Source organism: Mizuhopecten yessoensis, unplaced genomic scaffold (assembly GCF_002113885.1).
Source record: "Mizuhopecten yessoensis strain PY_sf001 unplaced genomic scaffold, ASM211388v2 scaffold10651, whole genome shotgun sequence".
Lineage (NCBI taxonomy): Eukaryota > Metazoa > Mollusca > Bivalvia > Pectinida > Pectinidae > Mizuhopecten > Mizuhopecten yessoensis.
In genome coordinates, this window is record NW_018408653.1 from 2,358,934 (window position 1) to 2,380,971 (window position 22,038).

Genomic DNA, 22,038 nt, shown 5'->3' on the forward strand with positions numbered 1-22,038 from the left:
GACGGACGACGGACGGACGGACGACGGATGCCACGGTATGGCATAAGCTCACCTTGGTCCTTTGGACCCGGTGAGCTAAAAATCATAAATCTCATTTCATAAAATAATTGACAACCTAATTTAATCCTTTAATCCAAAAGATATAAAAAAAAATCAAAAAGAAATCCAAGAAACATTTATTTCACAAATGATTATTAGGACCTAAATTATAAATGTACATTAAAAATTCAATTTTACTATCTTTTAACATATAAAAAAATCATGAATGTTTGATGGATGATATGTTCATGCAATATATTCTGAAAAAATTTAATTACAATTTGATTGCCCAAGATTGTACTGTTCATAAATCCATGGGTGGTATCTTTATTCATAATATGATGCCAGTGATCATATATAAAATCATGTACGATAAGTATGATTAAACACAATCTCATATTGAAATACTTGAAATCTTTTTAACTTTTATATATTGCTATATAAGTTTACATGAAGATAACACTATTTAATGGCTTTTTTTACATATAAATCAGAGGATGATCTGTTGCACATGTAATAAAAGTACCAATAATTAAATTTATAACAAAATAAGCTGATAAACAATATCATTCAATGATGCTGTGGGATATCTACTGTAAATGCTGTATGATATCCATGTGAAAGAAGACACTATATATAGGAAATAAAATCCTCGAAATTCCCTGGGGATTCTAGAAGACTTATAGCAAACTAGAGGTCTTAAATTTGGGCATTATTATTTGAAAGTCATACAATAGTTAGATAATCATACTTATGTAGATATTTACATACATAAACAAACATGTACAATGCAAACTCAAGTTCTCTTTTTATTGTGTTGCAAAGACCTTATATACCCAAAACAAACTTCATAACATGACACATCCAGAATCGTAAGTACGCATGCACCGATCCAGACAGCAACAGCAGGGGTCAAGCAAGTGCCTACTTTTAGGTTTACCGACAAAGGAAACACAGTGAAAAGGCAATAGGATTTTCCAATTTGGTTTGTCTTATGGTCAGGAGTTAATGAAAGGTTTTCTAGATGGAGGGATTCGTGCAGCAGACAATGAGACATTCTGGCTATGATATAGGAAGATATGATATAGGAAGAGCTGATACAGTTACCTTGGCAACATCATTCGCAGCTGGCACTGTAGCCGTCTACATCAAAATAAATATGTTTACAGTCAAACTACTCTTTGTTATATATTTGCATATACAGGGGGTTTTAATCTGTGCTTTTTAGGGCAAAATTTGGTTGCATTCCTCATGGTATTTAGACACTTTTTACCCAAAAAAGAATGTCCAACTTCGCAATAAATAAACAAATGTAAATTCATGTATTCATGTATATATATTAATATTTAACAGCTGATATTTTAGGAGAAGGCGGATTGACTTGTACAAATTAATTCTAAATAAAAAGTACTGGGGTAAAAGTATGTAAGAGGTTTTATTAAAACATGCAGTGCCAAAAAATAATACAGATATAACAAAAAAGTCAAGAAAAAGCTACTTTGAGACAAATAACTTGTGATTAACACCTTCATGTAGCCTCGTTAGGTCCGACAGATAAACGGACATCTCTGAAATATACTTCTTCTTTTAGGTGAGTTTACAGTACAAATGCACCAGTTATAATTGTGACACTTAGGAGGAGTTCCATTTATTCAGGCTTTTCAGTAACTTTTATTTGGACAGACCAAAATGATAATTTTAACAAGCCAACTTTCGTAAAATTACATATGAAATATAAGAAAAAGGTGATTTTAACAGACTACAATCATAACTGAACCAGTGATTATACATGGCCGGCTTAATGAAAACCCAGTTATTCATCTCTCATTTTGATGCTGTACATTCATAGTTAATGGAAAGCATCATTGGTAAAGTTTAGGACTGACATTTGATAGGTCCTGATATGGACCCATGTAGGTTTTGTTCTTGTGTCATTATTTTTTTTGTTTTATATTACTCATTTATTTTAAACAATTACAACTTGGTTAAACATGGATTGCAAGATATGATTAACATGGGATATTTCTGTTGTAAATTACTTAAAACAAATATTTCTTAATACAGTGTTGTGACAATGGTAATACCTGTTGTCGGTACAATTTACCTCATGTCTAAGACGTGGAAGTAGAAATATTGACTATAAACAAACTAATAATATCAACTTTACTTGCATTTCATTTCTAAGAAGTTATCGATAATTTTATAGTATCTTATTTTTTAAAATTTCAGTTTGATATATATATACAGAAATAATGGAGTTAAGCCAACTGCTTGATGAAAAAAGTGGCGTATACGTACAGCTATTGTCTAAACTAAGATGTTGTCCTACAATAATAAGAAATCCTTCGTATAATGCATGCAAATCTTTCAAACTACTTTTGTCAAAATAACTTTTGTGAAGGAATGGACATGCCCAAGCGGTACCTGATCTCATTTTAAGTCTGAAGCAGTTTTAACTTTCCCCAAGATCAAAACCAGTGACATTATTAACAAAGGTCATGGATATGCAAATACTTTGTTGATTTAGGAGTAAACAGTGTTAAATGTCAATAGCTGGACAGAGGGTTGTCAGCCCCACAACTGGTAAGTTCAGTTGGTACGTAACCTGGGCAGTCATATACACCTAGATTTCTGAGGCATTAATCCCTGTCGCATTGTTATAAGGACTACACGTACATGTCCTAGAAATATTCATAATAGTAACTGCACTAACAATGTTAGTAACATTTAACAAATGAAAACAATATTTACAGCAGCAAGCTGTTGACACTCTATCCTATCTGATTGTCATTTTGTTTAAAATAAGAAATGTGTGTATTATTAATCAAATGAAGTTTTATGAATGGACCATTTCTATTATGCAGGCCAATGAAGAGGAAATCATCAAAATACAAAATACAGTTTCATTAAACTACTGACTAGTGCAAAACATAAATAATGATTGCTCCCTTCTAGAATGACAGGTGCCTTGTTATATATCGTCATATTCAAAGTACAATTATTTGAACCATACCTTCTCATTCTCTTTCTTATTTCGTAGTCGCTTAAACATGGCTAAATTTTAAAAACATGTAATATCTTAAAATAATGACTAAAATTAACTCTTTCATCGAGGAACCGTCTCGCCCCCAATCAGAGTACTGCCCTCCCGGAAGTTGTCACCGGAAGTCAAGGACATCGCGACCTCTGACGAATAAGTTAGGAAACATCATTCACGCCGGGTTGAAGAACATCGCCTTATAAAGATGCTTGCCTCGTCTATAACAAAATATTTTCCCATTCTAAGAGTAAGTTGGTAATTTGGGGAATACTATGCCATATTGCTAATTCTTTATATTATCTCAACCTTTGAAAATAACTTAATAATTTGATTAATAGTGTAGTCATAAGTCAGCTGATGCAAGGGTCTTGTTGACGTTAGTCTGTAAAATAAAATATTTAAACTGTTCAAGATGTTCGCTGTGAATGTCTAAGAACAACTCCATACACATATTGCCTTTTTTACAACCGATGTCAACAGGAATTTCTTGCTAATGACTGTTCACGACTAACAAATTACAGCAGTCGCTTCATGCGCAATTCAGATTGAATTTTTTGGCCCTTAATTTTGTTTGTCTTGTTGTTTGGATGATATCCGCGAATTAACAGTTTTATACAGCGCCGTAGTGACATCGATTATGTATTTTTTTACTAGTTATTATATTAAAGGTGTATTTTGACAGATGAGGCTGGTCTGTGTGGATTAACTCCCTTTGCCCACAGATATTCCTAAATTATCATTCCCAAATAATAAAATCATCTCAATGAAACCAGGGATGTGTAGTCCACTACACATCCCTGATGAAACAGAATGGTAAATTGCAATTCATTTGTCACCCATTTCGCCATTAATTTAAAATGTTGAAGTTTTTTCTTGTCTTCAGAATTCTGTGAATTCTGAAGACAAGAAAAAACTTCAACATTTTAAATGTGCACCAACAAAACCATAATTCATGAAAAAATAATTTGTTTCTTTGTAGTCTGGATCAGGAGGGCAGGTCTACCGATGTTTCTCCGTGTCTCAGACCAGAAACTATTCTTCAACACGTAAGACATTCCTGTATATTCATAACACATCTCCTGAAGTGTAGTTAGACATTTTTGATATTCCTATTTATCACTTTGTTCGAAGCATGAATTTTCCCACTGATGAACATATTTTTCAAATAACTTAACTCATCGTTGTCGACGTCATACCATTAGTCTACGACTACTATTGTGAAGTTAAGGTCTTCTTTCTAAGTTTTGTTACTGTAAATCAGCAGTAAGTTAGAACACCTATCTTCAGTTTATTAAACATCTGAGATATTTTCTATTACCGGTTTCCCCATTGTTAAAGTTAAGGAAATAAATATTAACGAAACCATTGTCAACTCTTCTTTTTTTTATTGATCAACTCTATATATTACATGTAGATGGGTCAGCCATTCTATATGTTCACATGAGAAAAAGACCAAGATCCTGATTCTTCAAACTTTTGAAAACAAACAGAAAATTTGCTTCTATTCACATATACATTTTTAATACATGGACATAAAAAAATCTATCTAATTGAACATCATGCTCAGTACATATATGAGCTGTTTATACAGTTTATTTAAAAAATGTGTAACCTCCTAAACAAATCCAGAGGTTATGCCATTCTTTTAAGTGTAGATATTTTATGTCAAGGTCATATAACCCTTGAATTTTGAAGATGAACAAAGATATGCCATGCTTGCCACCTTTTTGAAATTTCCATGGGGGAGATTGCGCATGCCCAGAATTAAAATCATAAATAAATTGTGTGTATGTACACCCTAGGGGAAAACAATACTTTTAAATGGCATCTTTTGAGCTGTTATTTCAAAGGAAATCGTTAGTTCTTAGGAAATAGGAATAGTTCAGCAAATTAACTGTTAGAAAATGTTCACTTTAAGGGTTCAAAATCGAGAGACTCCCTCCAAAATAGGGAGAGTTGGACAGTTTGATACATACATTTTAATGTACATGTATTTGTAAACTTATTTTACTTTATAAATATGATTTATTTCCATCACAGCTGACAATGACCTGGTAGTAATAGGCTCTGGACCTGGTGGATATGTGGCCGCTATCAAGGCAGCACAGCTGGGGATGAAAGTAAGTATTAGGAGCATGGTGATGATAGTCTAGTGTGACTTAATTTACACTTGTGTGTAAGAAAATTAATAAAAATATCATACATGAAATATACGGAACATTCATATATATTATTGGTGGTAGAGGAAAACCAGAGTACCCAGGGTAAAAGACACCAACCTGTGATTAGTACACCTGGCAACGGCCCCACGTATAAGGCCTTGAACCTGCAACACAGTGCCTCCTAATAAAAGCCTGACTGGCTGGGCTTGGCAGATGATTTCTTTTAAATCTACACAACCAGACTGATAGCTTTGAATGTTGAGGAAAAATGAAAGTTTTATTATGTGATTGAGAACTTAACTAATGATTCAAATTTCATTTGAAATTTTGTACAACTGGGCTTAGCTATTGCAAATAAAGGAACAAGTACAAAATGTAGGCTTTGGTATTTCAGTATTTAGGGTTAGATTACTCATAAGATGCTTGGTTTAGTTTGTGATTTCTTGGCTATTGCAGACAATATGTGTGGAGAAAAACGAAACCCTTGGTGGCACCTGTCTCAACGTAGGGTGTATCCCATCGAAGGCCTTGCTCAATAACTCGCACTTCTACCATATGGCCAAGGGAAAAGACCTCAACAATCGGGGAATTATTTGTGAGTCTGATAAAAAAAATAGAACTTTCCTCAAGTTTGTTGACAAATATATATTTTTATGAGGAATTAATTTTTCAATGTAAAATTAATTTGAAATTGACAGAAAATTAATGCTGTTTTGGCCAACATTTTAAATTTTATATTCAAAAATAAATATCTTATTATTTGTTTCAGGCGACAATGTAACGTTAGATTTAGACAAGATGATGGGACAGAAAGTGAAGGCAGTGTCCGCTCTGACAGGAGGAATCGCTCATCTCTTTAAACAAAATAAAGTAGGTACATCATGTCTTCATCTTTAAAGATAGATTACTATTTTGTGTCGAATATTGAGTTGTATTTTATATGCGTTAGATATGTAATGTGACATAAAAGTGAAAATGTAAAGGGTTTAATTGCTTTTCAGGTCTTTTGTATATTTGATGCGATGGTAGAAAGTTGATTTTGTTGTCTACTCAACTATAAAGTTTACATAAAATTGATTACAATATATAAAATGGTCGGGTGTTGAAAAGATTTTGGTTCAGTATTTGGCATTCTCCATTAATTTCCAGATAAGTGATATCTTGTCATATTTATTAATATTTAATGTGGAATTAATATAATCGAGTTAAATCTTAATAAAAAAAATATTGCTGAAATGTTCAGACACATACTTGTTGAATATTGTAGGTAACACATGCTAAAGGTTTTGGTAAGATATCGGGTCCTAACGAAGTAACAGTAATCAAGGATGATGGTACAGAAGAAAAGATCTCCACAAAGAATATACTGATAGCTACAGGATCTGAAGTAACACCTTTCCCAGGTATAGAGGTAGGTGAGACAGAAAGCATGTCAATTGGAAGTGGTGGAACAGTTACACACGTAAAATGCTTGGATGGTGACCCACACAGTATTTATAAATTAGATGATATGTATCTACTACTTAGTACTTTTCCTTGGCTTTGTGTTAGGGTTATCTCCCTTAAGTTTTATGGCCTGTAATTGTATGGGGCAGGGGCGTATAATGCTACCAATGTCTGTCCCATCCAGTCCAACCCTGATTCAGTATCAATGCTACAGGGACTTCATTTCTGAATGAAATTCAGTCAAACTGTATACAAAGCTTAAGTATGAGAATATGCTAATTGTATTTTATAGAAACTTGTCAAAACATTTAAATAGATACATCCTGTATTAATGCATAGAAATGTACTGCCCCTGGTACAGCTTAAAACCAATTAAGATGAGATTATGAAGTGATATGAAAACTTTCAAAAAATGTCATATTTTCATAAAACTAATAACTTACTACCACTATACCTTGATGTTCATGTTTCTTGTACTGATTATTATCTTTTTTTTGCAGATTGACGAAGAAAGTGTCGTTTCATCTACAGGAGCACTATCTCTAAAGAGCGTCCCAGAAAAGATGGTGGTGATCGGAGCTGGGGTCATCGGCGTAGAGCTGGTCAGTAAAACAGATAAAGACTTTAACTGTAACATGGACTAAATCGTGATATCCAAGTCCCAGTGGATATGTATGGCATTGTACAAAAACTAGATTGATCTGTACACTGGTACGGTAAACCTTCGGTCAGTTCGAACAAAATTAAATAAATACACGAAATTATAGGGCTCTGCTAAAATAAAGAGTAGTTCGAACTATCCAAGTCGACATCGGCAAAAATCATGGCAAACAGTCAAGTCATTGATACGGGACAACGACGGCCTTATTGCGATATATATTTGCAAATCTGGAGATGAATAATGGTATATATATATTTCTTATATTTACTTACATATTGAAAATCAATTATTAAGTTCAATTGCAAAGCAGAGACAAGTATGTTGGTCGCAAAGCAGTAGATGTTTTTCTCGGGTAATGACGAAAGTTCAGTTGTACTGATTAGAATGCTGAGGGTGGATTGAAACTGTAATTACGGATTAATAGTTCGATCTACCACCTGGTCAGATATTTTTGTTTTGGCACATGTTGGTTTATATATCAATTAAGTTATATATCAGTGATCGGTGGCCAGGTCAGGATTATATAATAAAATTGTAATCACAGTAATATCATGACAATACACACATCTGTCAGCGATGTGACGGTAACATTCCGCGCTCCGTGTACTGTTAAGATATCATACATGGTCGGGGCCTAAAAACTCAGTTATCAGTGACATGTGACTTATTTATGTACAAATTGTCCGACATTGATGACAACAATGGACTCACATGAGTACTACCTGTTATTCAGTAGGTAAACGCTGTCGATGCGCAAATAGATCAAGTTTAAGGAAGTTTTCAAGGCTATTATTGCATCGCCGATAGCCAACCTCGATCAATAATTACGTAAGTTCAGTACTCAAGTTGTGTGTTCGAACAATCCGAAATGTGTGTAAGCAGGGTTCGAAATATCACTAGACAGAAAATTATTATTTTTATTGTTCAAAATGGTGTTCAAACTATCCGCCTATTCGAACTGACTGGAGGTTAACTTTACCAAATGTTATATTTGAAGGAAATAATTCAATAATTAGGGTTGTTGGCTGACACGGTGGATAGCACTCTTGCTTTTCACCAAGGTGGCCAGGGTTTGATTCCCCGATCGGATGTGAAAAGGTATGGGGTCACCTGTCTGACAACCCATGTTGTCTCCAGGTCCTCTGGTTTCCTCCAACAGAAAGACCACACATGCACTAACATCCAGGCTGACAAGAGCGTTTAATATAAGTTGAGATAACTTGTTTCATAGTTGTTGTAAAAAAATAAAGTCTATGTTTATAATTCAGTATTTGGCAATCCTATTTAATAGTAAATTTTAATATAAACAACCATCCAAGAAAATCCTGCAAAAACAATTCATAAGTAATTACAAAACACTTACATCATTTAAATCAAATTTAATAATGATTAGTACATTGTGACATATGTTTGGTTCCAGGGCTCTGTGTGGCAAAGGTTGGGAGCTCAAGTGACATGCGTCGAGTTTCTAAGCCATGTGGGAGGTATGGGGATAGACATGGAAATATCGAAGAACTTTCAGCGCATTCTACAAAAGCAAGGTTTAAAATTCAAACTGGGCACGAAAGTGACAGCAGCAGTAAAAGAAGGAAACAACATCAAAGTGGCCGTAGAAAATGTGAAATCAGGAAAAGCAGAAGAGGTAAGGCTTGTGTTCTAAAGTAAGATTCATCAGTTTGGAAAGATGTCATCATTGAAACTCAAAGGGTTTGACTCTCAATATACGGCCAAATAAACAAAATCTCGAGTTTTTGCTAGCCCTATCTACCTTCGGTTTTTGTGCCTACACTAAAGTTTTCATTGGCATTTAGTGATATGCACTGTTTAAGTCAGAACTCTTGCTCTATATAAACATAGGAAAAATATTTTCAAAAGAAAAATATACCAACCTACCTACCTATTTTTCCGAGGATGATATGGGAAACACAAGTATTTATTAGGGCCCCGTATCAGAGATACGGGTTCCCTATAGTAATCACTCTGTCTGTCTGTCTGTCTGTCTGTCCGTCCACCAATTCTGTTCCTGGCTGATAACTTTGGTATTTATTGACCGATGTACATGAAACTTGGTCAAGATGTCCAATTCACAAAAGTACACATTGAGGTAAAAAATCAAGGTCAAAGGTCAAGGTCATTAGGTTCAAAGGTCAAGGTCAAATTTTACATCTTTTCACTGATGAACATTTTGTTATGATATCATAGGCAAAGTTGATCAGAATTAAACAAAGAGTCAACTGACCAAAGGTCAAGGTCATCGGGTCAGGGGTCAAGGTCAAATTTTGTAGCTTTTCACTGGTGAACATTTCGCTATGACATTATGAAGCAAAGTTGTTGGGAATTAAACAAAGAGACACACTGAGGTAAAAGGTCAAGGTCAAATTTGCATCTTTTCGCTGATGAACATTTTGCTATGATATCAAGAAGCAAAGTTGGTTGGAATTAAAGAATAAGTCAACTGACCAAAGGTTAAGGTCATTGGGTCAAAGGTCAAGGTCAAATTTGCATCTTTTCACTGATAAACATTTCGCTATGACATTATGAAGCGAAGTTGTTCTAAATCAAACAAAGAGACACACTGAGGTTAAAAGTAAAGGTCAAAGATCAAGGTCATTAGATTCAAAGGTCAAATTTGCATCTTTTCACTGATAAACATTTTGTTATGACATTATGAAGCAATGTTGTTCAGAACTTAACACAGAGTCAACTGACCTTAGGTCCAGGTTACGGGGTCCAAAGGGTCAATGTCAAGATTTGTATTTTTCACTGATGAACATTTTGCTATGATATCAAGAAGCAAAGTTGGTTGGAATTAAAGAATAAGTCAACTGACCAAAGTTCAGGGTCACTAGGTTAATGGTCAAGGTCATTTGGGTCCAAAGGTCAAAGACAATGTGGATCTCTGACCTTGACCCTGGCTCTTGATGTAGGAGGAATATAAGGTGAAAAAAACAAATCAAAGCTAACAAATGAGTATTGCACCGGTATTTACATTTCTGTTAGCCCAGCAAGTATGGGGGCGGAAGGAAACACGACTCACATCATAGTACATGTAAAATGTATATTTTGCTTCCTTGCGATTCTTTTTGAAGTCCAAATGCCAAATGTCAAGCTCAGCTATATGGGCAGATTGCTTCTTGATGATTATGGGGAATATATTGCCACAAGATGGGGCCCTTACTGACCTGTCAGTGTTTTAGTTTTTTGCCTACTTACCTTCTCTTAACTCTTGGAATATGGCATAACAAATGAAAGCTCTTTGGGTAACACATTGCGAATGATACAAGTGAATCAGTCTTGACATGTTCAATGAAGATCAAAGGATTTGTGCAGCATGGTGACGGTAAAAGAAACATGTTTTGAAGTGAGATGTTGCTTCTCTACAGGACAGGTATCAGCCTATAGCTATTGGTCAGGTTCTTATAGCTGAACCCAATCAAATAGCTTACCCTGAATCTTTGATTTTGTCCTAAGTTACCAATGGTACAGAGAAGATATGTGAATTTAAGAATAGAACCGATGGATTTTCAAAACTGGAAAGACGTGTGTATCAAAGTTTTACTTCATACTTATTTATGTGTCGCAACACGAGGAAAATTACTAACACAGTCATAGCTTGTTGATGAGACCAGTCAATTTTGAAACCATGCAACACGTTTATACTAAACGTTGTTTGTGTATGAAGTATAACATTAATACATATATAACCATGGACGACTTGAAATTCAAAGTATCTACTAAAATGTTATGCTGCCTCAATAAAGAAACTCAAAGTCCTTATCTTTCTCACACATATGTGCTGTAATATGGACTTTACCTTAGGATGAAATGAAGACTGTCCAGAGAGACAAAATATATTAACATGATTATTAAATCATGAAATATTAGTTTTGCAAAGTTGTGTTGGCCTTAATCAGGTAAATTTTTGAGAAACTAGATCAAGGCTTGCAAATTTATAGCTGCACATCTTCATAAATTTACAGTGAATTTTAAAAAAATATGTAATTTTTACAATCGGAATGAAATATTTTTTAATAAATAATGTTCTGAATATTCTTTGTAATTGTTATACTGTTAGATTGATGAATGAAATATGATTTGGAAGCAAGTTTTTGAAGTTACAGCATAATGTTTAATTGCCTCATGATGTACAGTAGATATACAGTACTCTAAGACAGCATTTAATATTGGTGACTAAATAAGGCTCACAACAGCTAATTAATTACAAAGTTACAGAATCCAATAGATGTACCAGTCAATGATATGACAGTAAGGGCCAGTTTTAAATTATCCTGTTTTGTTGTCGTCTGAAATGACTAGCTATAATTCTACCTACAACAGATAGACTGTGATACGTTACTGGTGTGTATCGGCCGACGTCCTTACACAAATAACCTTGGACTGGATACAGTGGGGCTCCAGCTGGACAGTCGCGGCAGAGTACAAGTCAACTCTCGCTTCCAGACAGATGTTCCAAGGTAAATGTAATTGATGTTTGTTCCCTGACAAGATGGAAAAAGTTGTTTCCCCTTTGTTTGATAAAATATCTGATATAATCCTTGCTTTGAACAATGAAACATGCTCAGTATCTTGGTGAAGCTTGGGAAAACAGAACATTTCCAAGGTTTCATATTGATATTGGGTAAGGAATCAATGAAGCTGAAACAAAAAAAAATGTGGTTTTTTTTTTATAAAATTGACAAAAGTGAAAGGTACTGCTTGTGGGGTAACAGAAATTTTGTTATAAAGGCCTACATTGCATACCCTCCCTACTTGGCTGTGAAGTCTAGAGCTTTTAAATTATCAATACTACATATGGTGATCATGTGTATTCTTTCTCCAGTTAATGTGACCTTTTTCACACTATTTTTCAGTATATTTGCCATTGGAGATTGTATTGATGGTCCAATGTTAGCTCACAAAGCTGAAGATGAAGGTAAGTGTTGCATGCACAAAGCCCCCAGATACACCATCAGTTGGAATAATTTTACTTAAAATTGGCTTTCAGATATCAACAACTGAAATTGACGCATTGATTTGGTGAGATGTTTTAGAAAAAGTGATGTACTCATGTGTTCTAGGTTACAAAATGCAGTTCATAGGGCAAATACAGTAAATCACATATCCCTACCAAAATCACCAGGTTTCGTTTTTGGGATTTCACTCATAGAGTTTGATTAAAAACTTGTATGAAAGTACAGGAAACCAGGAAAGCAAATCATGGATAAAAGGGATTTTGGTGTTTTTGGGTCAGGTATGTCTGAAGTGAAAACTAATTGGTTGAGACATGAATAAGTATTCGAAGAAAATTGAAATAATTCATTTTTTGTGTAACATAAAAATTGTTTAAACAAGTGCAATAAAGCTAATTCATTTACTGAAGAAAAGTTAAAATGCTGCATTCGATCCAGTTTCAAAAGTCTCGCAGCCATGAGAAAAATTTCTTCGTAAATGTATATTTCTTCATAGTTAATTAGAATGGTCTGTCTGTGACTTAAAGATGTCTAGCTCGGCAGGTTATACAAAGGTGATCCCATACTGTTACTGATTTACATAATAAACTCATATGTAACAGAACTGTTATATATCAAATGTGGCATTGAAAATTTAAGTTAAACCTATGTTTTGTTTGTTACAGGTATAATCTGTGTAGAAGGTATCAATGGAGGTGCTGTCCACATCGACTATAACTGTGTCCCCTCTGTCATCTACACACATCCCGAGGTCGCCTGGGTGGGCAAGACTGAGGAACAACTGAAGGAAGAGGTGAGGCAACATCTGTGGTGAAACATATTATGCACAACATGCGTCTCTTCAAAATTGAAGGATTCTCCTTGTCATAAACATATGTTCTTGTTAATCCCTTGAAATATGTTGTGAAAGGCTGTGTATGCCTGACCTTGTGGATTATATAAGTAGACTAGTTTGATAATCTGATATACATAGAAATAATCATCCAGCAGCAGAACGTAGAAATTGTCCGGTTTTGAAGTTGCGTGTCACTCCTCTGTAATATTCAGATTTGGCAGTATCTGTACATGATATGAACATCTAACAATGGAATTAGAAATTTTCTTATGCATGTGTTCTTACATGTGTCTTTTCATTAGAAGCACGAATATTCAATATTTTAATGGTGTAGCAGCCATGTGAAGTGATATCTGTGTTGTAAATTGGAGACAAAAGACTTTATATTCTAGTACTGTATTATCCATCTGCCATTGGGATCAACATCAAACAGTAGAGGCAAGAGTATTCTATGTTTAACAGTGAAGCGGTCATGTTGGGTAGTATCTGTGTTGTAAATTCTTACGTTGGGGGCAAGAGTACTTTATATTCTAGGTCTATGGTGTCTCATCCATCTGTCTTTGGGATCAACATCAAACATTGGAGGTGGGAATATCCTAAATTATCTGAATAATGAAGCCACTCTGGTTAATTGCTTTCCAGCTCCACTTAAGTATGCCAACCATCATGTTTGTTGATCCCATGTGAAGTTTCATAATGAAGTTGACTTATAATGTAGCCCACAATGCAAGCTGCCAGAGTGTTCGCAAGTTATTATTTATATCTTGTGTACAAGTTTGTAGCTAAAATGCAGCTTTAGACCAAGTTACTCCAGAAAGGATAATACAACTCAGATATGAAGGATATGAAGTTATGAACATTTATTATAGGGATCAGATGAACAAGAACTTAAAACATGAAATGTATCCTCTATGAAGTATGGTACAGGATATAATTATAAGAACCAACATGATTCTTAAAATGAATATTAAAAACATAGATCAAGAATACCAACTAACTATTGTACATGTACATTCAACAGGTGTAACAAAATAATCATGACATAATCACACAAATTTTACAAAATAATTTTGGCCCTTGGGAATTATTTCTCAGCTGCTTCTGTATGGACTTGTAGAGTAGGTCTGTCCATGTTAGTAAAAAGACTTATAAAATTATGAAACAGACCTTCCACGATCAACCGGCTAGAACAGGGATGTTCTAGTGTAGGAGAACAGGGATGTTCTATATCTAACAAGGTTGAGTGGTGCCATCTGTAACCAGGGTGGTTACCATAGAGGTCGATTGATAGTAGAGTATAATGTACTGATACACTAATTTAAAACTTGAATTCTATTACATGTTTTAGAATGAATATTATGACCTTGGCAAACCCAAGGTTTTTTCCCCTTTTAATAAAAGGGGTTAAAAAATTTGAAGTGTGAGTCCAAGCAGGGAAAACAATTCCCAGTATACATACATGAGAAAGGGTGTGAGGTGGGGATGGTGGCGGATAAGGAAGAGATTATCGTAATGAAGAAAGTACGTCAGTCTCTCAGATGGAAATTTTTATAAATGAAGCTGACTACTAATTAACCAGGTCACGTGATGGAGAGGGTTATCTTGGTTGGTTGACTTCTAATTATTAAGGGGCACTATAAAGGGTCATATGCATAACATTAGCATGTTAACCGCATCCGTTCTTAAATAATCAGTTCTCAAATAAATGTAACAAATAGATATCTGGAGTAGTCTGGGCTTGTATATGAAGCTGGAGTAGTATAGTGAGTAAGTAATTCTACAATAAGGGAATTACAGAGAAAACAGGGAGGTGTTCAGGACATACAAAATCAATAAACACAATTATATGAAATCATATAATTCATAATGAATTCGTGGTTTTGATTCTGCAAACTGTGTCTATAATCAGTATATTCATGGTTTGCATGCACTTTGACGTACACAAAGGCTACATTCGCGTATCCCGATTGAAACGGTACGTGTGACGCAGAAATATTCCACGATAAACGAACGCACTTGGACCGTTCTATAAGCAGAGCTAAAAATGCAGTTTTGGAGAACAAAAAACAATGTATCAAGAATATTATGCCCTTCTCTCACGCGTCCACTGAATTACATAACGTATCTTAAAAACTACATGTGGCTTGACCTTGTTTTAGTTTCGGCCAAGTAAGTCTGGACCCCTCAATCTACACCTGCCAAACTTTCCTGAGGTCAGCCTCGGTTCAGATCTGTACCTGTCGTTTTCTTTACAGGTTCAACCGTTTCAACCAGATACACGAATGTACCTATAGTTTAACAAAATTGGTTTTTTGTATGAAACATTTTACTTTACAGCATCAGCTAATCACTTCTGGCATGTGTTTTCTCATTAACCCTTTCACCCCTATGTAACTTTAGTAGACTCTACTGTGGATGAGTCCATTATGATCTACAGTGGGGAAAGGGTTAATGTGCAGATTTAGATTGATAACCAGATTAACCAAATTCAACAAAGTATATTACTTTACCCGACATACTTTGTTTAGAGATTGCTACCTATATGTATTCTGTGAGCTGAGAGATGTGCTTGTTTTGTTGATAGGGAGTAAACTACAAAGTAGGGAAGTTCCCTCTGGCAGCTAACAGCCGAGCAAAGACAAATGATGATGCTGATGGTCTTGTGAAGGTCGTTGCCGACAAGGAAACCGACAGACTGCTGGGCGTTCACTTTATAGGATCTGTAAGTGTTTTCAGTAGTACTTTGAGTCAAATACTAATGTGTAGAACAAATCCTTATGAATAAAGTTGTGTTTTCACTGAGAGGTCAGATGGTTCCTCAAAAAGGCACCATCTCAATTTCTATTTGGGGGTCATGGCCACTGTCTTGGAAACTGATGCTACATTAAGACCCATTTCGCGTGTGTAACATTGTAACATTTCGGGTATAAATCCTGACAGACCTGCAAATGCTTATGCAGGCCTTGCATGGCTTTGAATTTTTCAAGGCTCGCCTGAAAGTAGCATCAGATTACTAGGTCCGACCTTATTTCATAAGTGAACAACCATTTGGATAGCGATAAACAAAGGCCGCCTTAGTCTGTTACATTCCATATCACAACAATTTAACTGGAAACTTAACGTTTATGTTCGTGCTATTCCATGTAAAACTATATTACATGGACCCCCAAAGCATCTCATATTTATAGACTCAAAAAAGAAAAGAGAATTTCATTTGTAAAATGTATGCAGTCAAGTTTGTTTTATCTATATTGTTCTTGATCATGTAACCTGCCCTTTGTCTTAAATCACCCACCTACCATTGAATGAGTTTTATTCTGCCATCTATACTACCAGTAACAGTTGCAGATATTTCCAACTGGAATAGTCTTTACTCTGGAATAGCCCTATTCCGTCTTTTCGTATTGCAGAGTTATCTGCTCTTTTTAGCAGGTATTGATTGTTTGTTTGTGAGAGTAACGTCATCAATTTTTGAGAAAACGACGTAATTTTCTCACACAAACCAATGACCTCAATACCTGCTCACAAGAGAAGATAACTCTGCAATAGGCAAAGACGAAATAATTATGGAACTGTTGTTCACTTATTATGTACTGTATTGTAGGTTGCTGGAGAACTTATTAATGAGGCTGTGTTAGCTATGGAGTATGGAGCTTCATGCGAGGACATTGCACGAGTCTGCCACGCCCATCCAGTAAGTAGTCGAATATAAATCATGTCATCCTGATCACTCAGTTATTGTCACAAGCATTCAAAGGTCATCAGAGGATGCTTTTATATCATCTACACTTCCATTTTTATATTAACACCCTAGTAATTGTGTTTTATTTTTGTCTTCACAATAGATATCTTAAACATTTAGATAACATAATATTTTACAGTTTATGTATAGGATAATTAATAAAAAAATAACATAATGATCTCCCCTAAAAATGTGTAACATAATGGTAATTATCTCCTCTTACTTTACAGACAGTCGCCGAAGCTTTAAGTAACATAAAATTTTACAGTTTAAGTAACCCATCCATATAGCATAAGTAATAAAAAATAACATAATTATCTCCCCTATAAATGGTAACATCATGGTAATTATCTCCCCTTACTTTACAGACGGTCGCCGAAGCTTTAAGTAACATACAATTTTACAGTTATGTAACCCATCCATATAGCATAATTAATAAAAAATAACATAATTATCTCCCCTATAAATGTATAACATCATGGTAATTATCTCCCCTTACTTTACATACGGTCGCCAAAGCTTTAAGTAACATAACATTATACAGTTTATGTAACCCATCCATATAGGATAATTAATAAAAAATAACATAATGATCTCCCCTATAAATGTGTAACATCATGGTAATTATCTCCCCTTATTTTACAGACAGTCGCCGAAGCTTTAAGTAACATACAATTTTACAGTTATGTAACCCATCCATATAGCATAATTAATAAAAAATAACATAATTATCTCCCCTATAAATGTGTAACATCATGGTAAATATCTCCCCTTACTTTACAGACGGTCGCCGAAGCTTTAAGGGAAGCTAACTTAGCAGCATATGCAGGAAAGGCCATCAACTTCTAAGCAGCGAGAGCATTTTTAAAAAGTAGTGAATGGTGAATGAATCTGTGATCTTGGAAATGCTGTTTACTATGAAGATACGACAGCTGTTTGGTGTTGCTTGTGAAACTAACATTATAACTCTTATGTTAGTACTGTATTCAAGCACAGATATTGACATGCAGCCTTTAGAATCATCCCAGTCATTGGATGCAGTTGACTATAAAGCAACGTCCTAACTGTATCTCCAGTCGTATTTATTTCCATGTTGAGTGGAACATTTAAGTTCATGCATGCGACACTTGCAGCATATCCAACATTTTCAAAACTGGAAAATTAGTTTCTCTAATAGTTCTTACTGGTAATGAAGCCGACATATGTAAAATTTAAAATCCAAGACCTTCATAACACATTGCAAAACTGATCTGTCTGTAACAGAAGAAATGGTCATGTTCAGCTTCAAAGTAAGCTCCAGAGATCTGTGTTCAAGTGAACTTTATATTGCAGGGGGGTTGGCTAAAAGTATATCAAAGATCTGACACGCTAGTGTTAACCAGGTAATAGTGCTGACCGTGGAGGTATGAGTGATCTATCCTAAGTTATATTTAGTCTGTACAAAGTTGTCCGAATTCACTGTACAGGTTTATGTTTATGTGTAATATGTAAAAAGACAAGAAATTAAATAATATTGATTTTAACTGTTATTTGTTGACTCTTCATTACTGATGAAAAGTAGTCATTTTTGAGAAATGCTATTCGTAAATCACTCTCTTTTGGTGTGTACTTTATTTCTGGGACTATGCCTATTCTGAAGATGACTTGAATTCAGAAATGAAAGGCCTATTTTAATATTAAAAGTACTTTTTTTTTGTAATTAACTTATACATGTATATGAACTAAGTGGAATTAATATAAACCAAAAATATGAAAATTGCAAAGGAGTGTCATCATGATATAATGCAAAAATCACTATCTCATAAAAATGAAGTGATTGACAGTGTATGAATGAAAAAAAATCACATTTTTAAAACATTGTAAATGTGCATAGTCGGGCTTTAATAACTCATTCACCCCACATCTGTAAACTGGATTTGTCCAGTCTTTGATTTGGTATTAAAGGTTCAAATGTGACTGTAGGGGTGAATGGGTTAATCCATCCGTCACCTATCTCTTTGTCCGACTATCCAAGTTTTCTTTTTTTCCTATCAAAATTCTCCCAGTAATCCACCTGTATGAAAACAAGCCACTTAAGCTGGGTAAACACTGTCAGACTATTGCACAACATCACAACAATAGGTGTTACAAGTCATGCTCATGAGTTAGTGTACATGTAGGTATACGTTATGAACCAGTGTGTGTAAATCAATACTGTCTCAATGCAGATACTAATATTCTGTGTGGGCACCAATGACTTGAGTTGCATTCCAAAAAATAACATCACATGTAGAATTTGACTTTAATTATTTTATTTTAGTTCATTATAAAAAATAAATATCATTGTAGCAATTATAGGCAATCAATCTTCTGGTCAATATTGTTAAAACATTTAATGGCACTTAACACAAATCTTCACTGAATGGCTGCACATTCAAAAATCACCACATTTTAGTTTAACCATCTCTCTGGGTTAAGCAAATTAAACCTTTACAGATTTATAATAATTTATTGGCAAATTGTCAGCTTAAAACGACACAATGTACTACTTCTTATACAATTTAGTTCTATCACAAATATAACTTAAACACATAACAATGGATAGGGAAAGCTAGTCTAGACCAACCAATCACAAATAACTATAATATATATCGCATTCATTTATTAATTTATTCATTTCAGGACCCCCGTACTACTTTAAAAAACTGGAAATATTGTAAACTGTTTTTCCTGGCATGACTATAGCTTTGATAAATCATTTCTGAAAAGATAACCATACTTTGCGGAACTTTTAACGAAATGAAACAAACAACAGCGATCTGAGCGAAAAATATTCAGCTGTGCTAGACTAGACTCGAACACTGGACTTCAGATTGTTATACATTTGCTCTATCCAGTTAAGCTACCCGGTCAACAAGTGTCCAGAGTCCCAGCTGTGCTACTGGTATATCTAAACGGAAGATGAAGGGAGGTTACTGTATATAGGAAAAAACAGCGCAATGGGACAGGGATCCTTATGGCTATTTTTGTTCAAGCTCATATATTTCAGAATTCATATTGTATGCAGCAAATCAAAAACATTACAATTTCTAAAGTTATCATCAGGGCTCATCAATACAACAATAAATGTAAATGACTCTGTGAAACGAATACAATATAATAAGTGCAATGTACTTTTACATTGATCGGCGATTCTCTGGCATAGGAATTTGGCTAAACTTTTTTTGTTAACGGTTACCTATTTAATAATACTTTTCACATAAACTCACATAACAACACATTATGTATCTTTTATTAATGTTTGACATAAATAAATTTGTTGACCGTCATTTGTCTTAGAGTTCCGTGTATAATAAATAAGGGAAATAATCCAAGATGGCGATCTCCCAGAATGGTCGATCTTTTCCTGAAAAAAACTTGAAATTTTCTATACCTGTGTATTTTACGCACCCCCCACTTTGGGTATTAAATTTCTGAAAAAAAAGTGCGCAAATTACATGGGTTTTTACGGTAGATCAAAAACACGATAAAAATGCATCTGCATAACAAAATTCTGATGATGACATTCTTACTATTTATCAAATCAGTATTTCTTTTATCACTTTTAATATATAGGCACCTGTCAAACATTCATCAAAGAATCCAACAATATAGGAGGCACTGAAGTAGGACGCCGGGCTTGTGACCGAAGGGTTGCGAGTTCGAATCACGGCACAGCACTGTATCTTTGAGCAAGATACTTTACTCCTCTTGTTCTAGTCTACTCAGCTGTAAATGAGTACGTGGTTGGGCAGTGCTATAATTGTTGAATGCTAGCTGTGAGCGCCAAAATGTCAGCACCGGCTGTATGCTTCCCAGGGAGTTGGGAAAGATATTGGCTGGGTGCAAAGGCCCCATAACCATGGATAATAATTTTTGAACCGCTTTATGACAACCTACAAACTAGGTTGTGATTAAGCGGTATATAAGAACCTCGAATTATTATTATCAATATTATTAATATTCTGTGCCCTTTGTTCTTTTTCACACTAAACTGATCAGCCAGTTTGGTGTGAAAATAACCAAAAGTATTATTTGTCAAAGTAGAAAATATCAATTTCATTGATAATAAATGTAGTAAATGCTGTTAAATGAAATGTCCTGAAAAGTTTTCCCACCTATTAGATGAGAAAATTGACATTGACCAGACATCTTACCATTTCTACAGTAATTAGAATTTCTACATACTGAATAAATTTACTATAGCAAGGTTTGATTGTCTTGTGATAAGTCAACAGTTATACATACAACGCAACAATTATTAATCTATGTAGAATAATACAGGATAAGACAAACATTTTTTTTTTGGCGTATGAAACAGACAAATATTGTGATGATTTTGATCGCTATTTACGTTGACCTCGGTGCTTCGAAGTTCAGGGTGTTACACAACAAACTTTTCTAGTCAGTTCTGATGAATTAATTTATAAAATTTCATATATTTTTTTTAAAGACTCCACCATTCCAAAGTTATAGCTTTAACAAGCATTTGAATGATTTGAACTTTGAATTCTTGCTTTGACCTTGACCTTTTGACATGAACATGAGAGGGATGTGCCACATATTTGTAATTGCCAAGACATGTATAAAGATGACTTGACCTTTGACACCTACCAGTAAATGTACTTTTGAACTTGACCAAGGGGTTAATGACCTTGATCAAGGGGTTAATGACTTTGACAGTTCTATACATTATCCATTTATCTGGGCCACTTTCTCGTATCTGGTTCAGTGTTTCAACCAGCTGAACTTGAAATGAAATTGACTGACTCAGATCCGTGCCATGCAAGGGTGACTTCAGGATATTTTGGCACATGCATATCGTGGGGTCCAAATGTGCCTGACCAAAACTAAAAATACATACTACTGCGAGTGTGAATTTATTCACAAACAAGGTCAATTCACGTGTATATATCATGAATTGTAGTAAAATTAAGAGCATGCATGTTAGAAGGACATACTATTCTTGATATATTGTTAGATTTATTTGTCACAAGTCTTCGAAACTGTGCAGTTTTAGCTCTGCCTAAAACTTTGGCACAGTTTTGGTCCAGTTACGTTAATTTATCACAGAATCTTTCCACGCCACCTGAACTATTTATATTGGATATGAGAAAGAAGCCTA

The 22,038-nt window shown here is 34.6% G+C and overlaps 2 protein-coding genes across 7 annotated transcripts in view; one reads left to right on the forward strand and one right to left on the reverse strand.

Moving 5' to 3' along the window:
• The window catches only part of LOC110461706 (early endosome antigen 1-like), a 46,439-nt gene extending 43,298 nt beyond the window's left edge, over nucleotides 1-3,141 (reverse strand). For 4 of the 5 annotated variants that reach the window (XM_021515319.1, XM_021515322.1, XM_021515318.1 and 1 more), the window contains exons 1-2: nucleotides 3,053-3,131; nucleotides 1,147-1,182 (exon numbers count right to left, since the gene is read on the reverse strand). In XM_021515319.1, coding sequence (XP_021370994.1) covers nucleotides 1,147-1,182; nucleotides 3,053-3,091 — 75 coding nt within the window. In that variant the 5' untranslated portion in view covers nucleotides 3,092-3,131. Of the gene's footprint in view, nucleotides 1-1,146; nucleotides 1,183-3,052 lie in introns of all 5 variants that reach the window. The other variant, XM_021515321.1, reaches the window with a different exon arrangement.
• Nucleotides 3,142-3,199: 58 nt separating this feature from the next.
• On the forward strand, nucleotides 3,200-18,418 carry LOC110461708 (dihydrolipoyl dehydrogenase, mitochondrial-like). Of its 2 annotated transcripts, none has more exons than XM_021515325.1 (14): nucleotides 3,200-3,326; nucleotides 4,059-4,125; nucleotides 5,120-5,199; nucleotides 5,698-5,836; nucleotides 6,011-6,111; nucleotides 6,509-6,652; nucleotides 7,188-7,289; nucleotides 8,769-8,990; nucleotides 11,687-11,823; nucleotides 12,220-12,281; nucleotides 12,984-13,111; nucleotides 15,738-15,875; nucleotides 16,758-16,847; nucleotides 17,679-18,418. In XM_021515325.1, the coding sequence occupies exons 1-14, from the start codon at nucleotides 3,285-3,287 to the stop codon at nucleotides 17,742-17,744; spliced, it is 1,518 nt and encodes a 505-aa protein (XP_021371000.1). In that variant the 5' UTR covers nucleotides 3,200-3,284; the 3' UTR covers nucleotides 17,745-18,418. The 2 variants fall into 2 exon arrangements, with proteins under 2 accessions (XP_021371000.1, XP_021370998.1); XM_021515323.1 differs by lacking the exon at nucleotides 17,679-18,418 and adding an exon at nucleotides 17,264-17,356.
• Nucleotides 18,419-22,038: the final 3,620 nt, after the last annotated feature.

Excerpts from the sequence above, each read along its gene's own strand:
- LOC110461708 (XM_021515323.1), top strand. The coding sequence starts at position 3,285 with ATGCTTGCCTCGTCTATAACAAAATATTTTCCCATTCTAAGA. Across the intron at positions 4,126-5,119 it reads CAGAAACTATTCTTCAACAC|CTGACAATGACCTGGTAGTA; the intron begins GTAAGACATTCC and ends TTTCCATCACAG. Across the intron at positions 6,112-6,508 it reads ATCTCTTTAAACAAAATAAA|GTAACACATGCTAAAGGTTT; the intron begins GTAGGTACATCA and ends TGAATATTGTAG.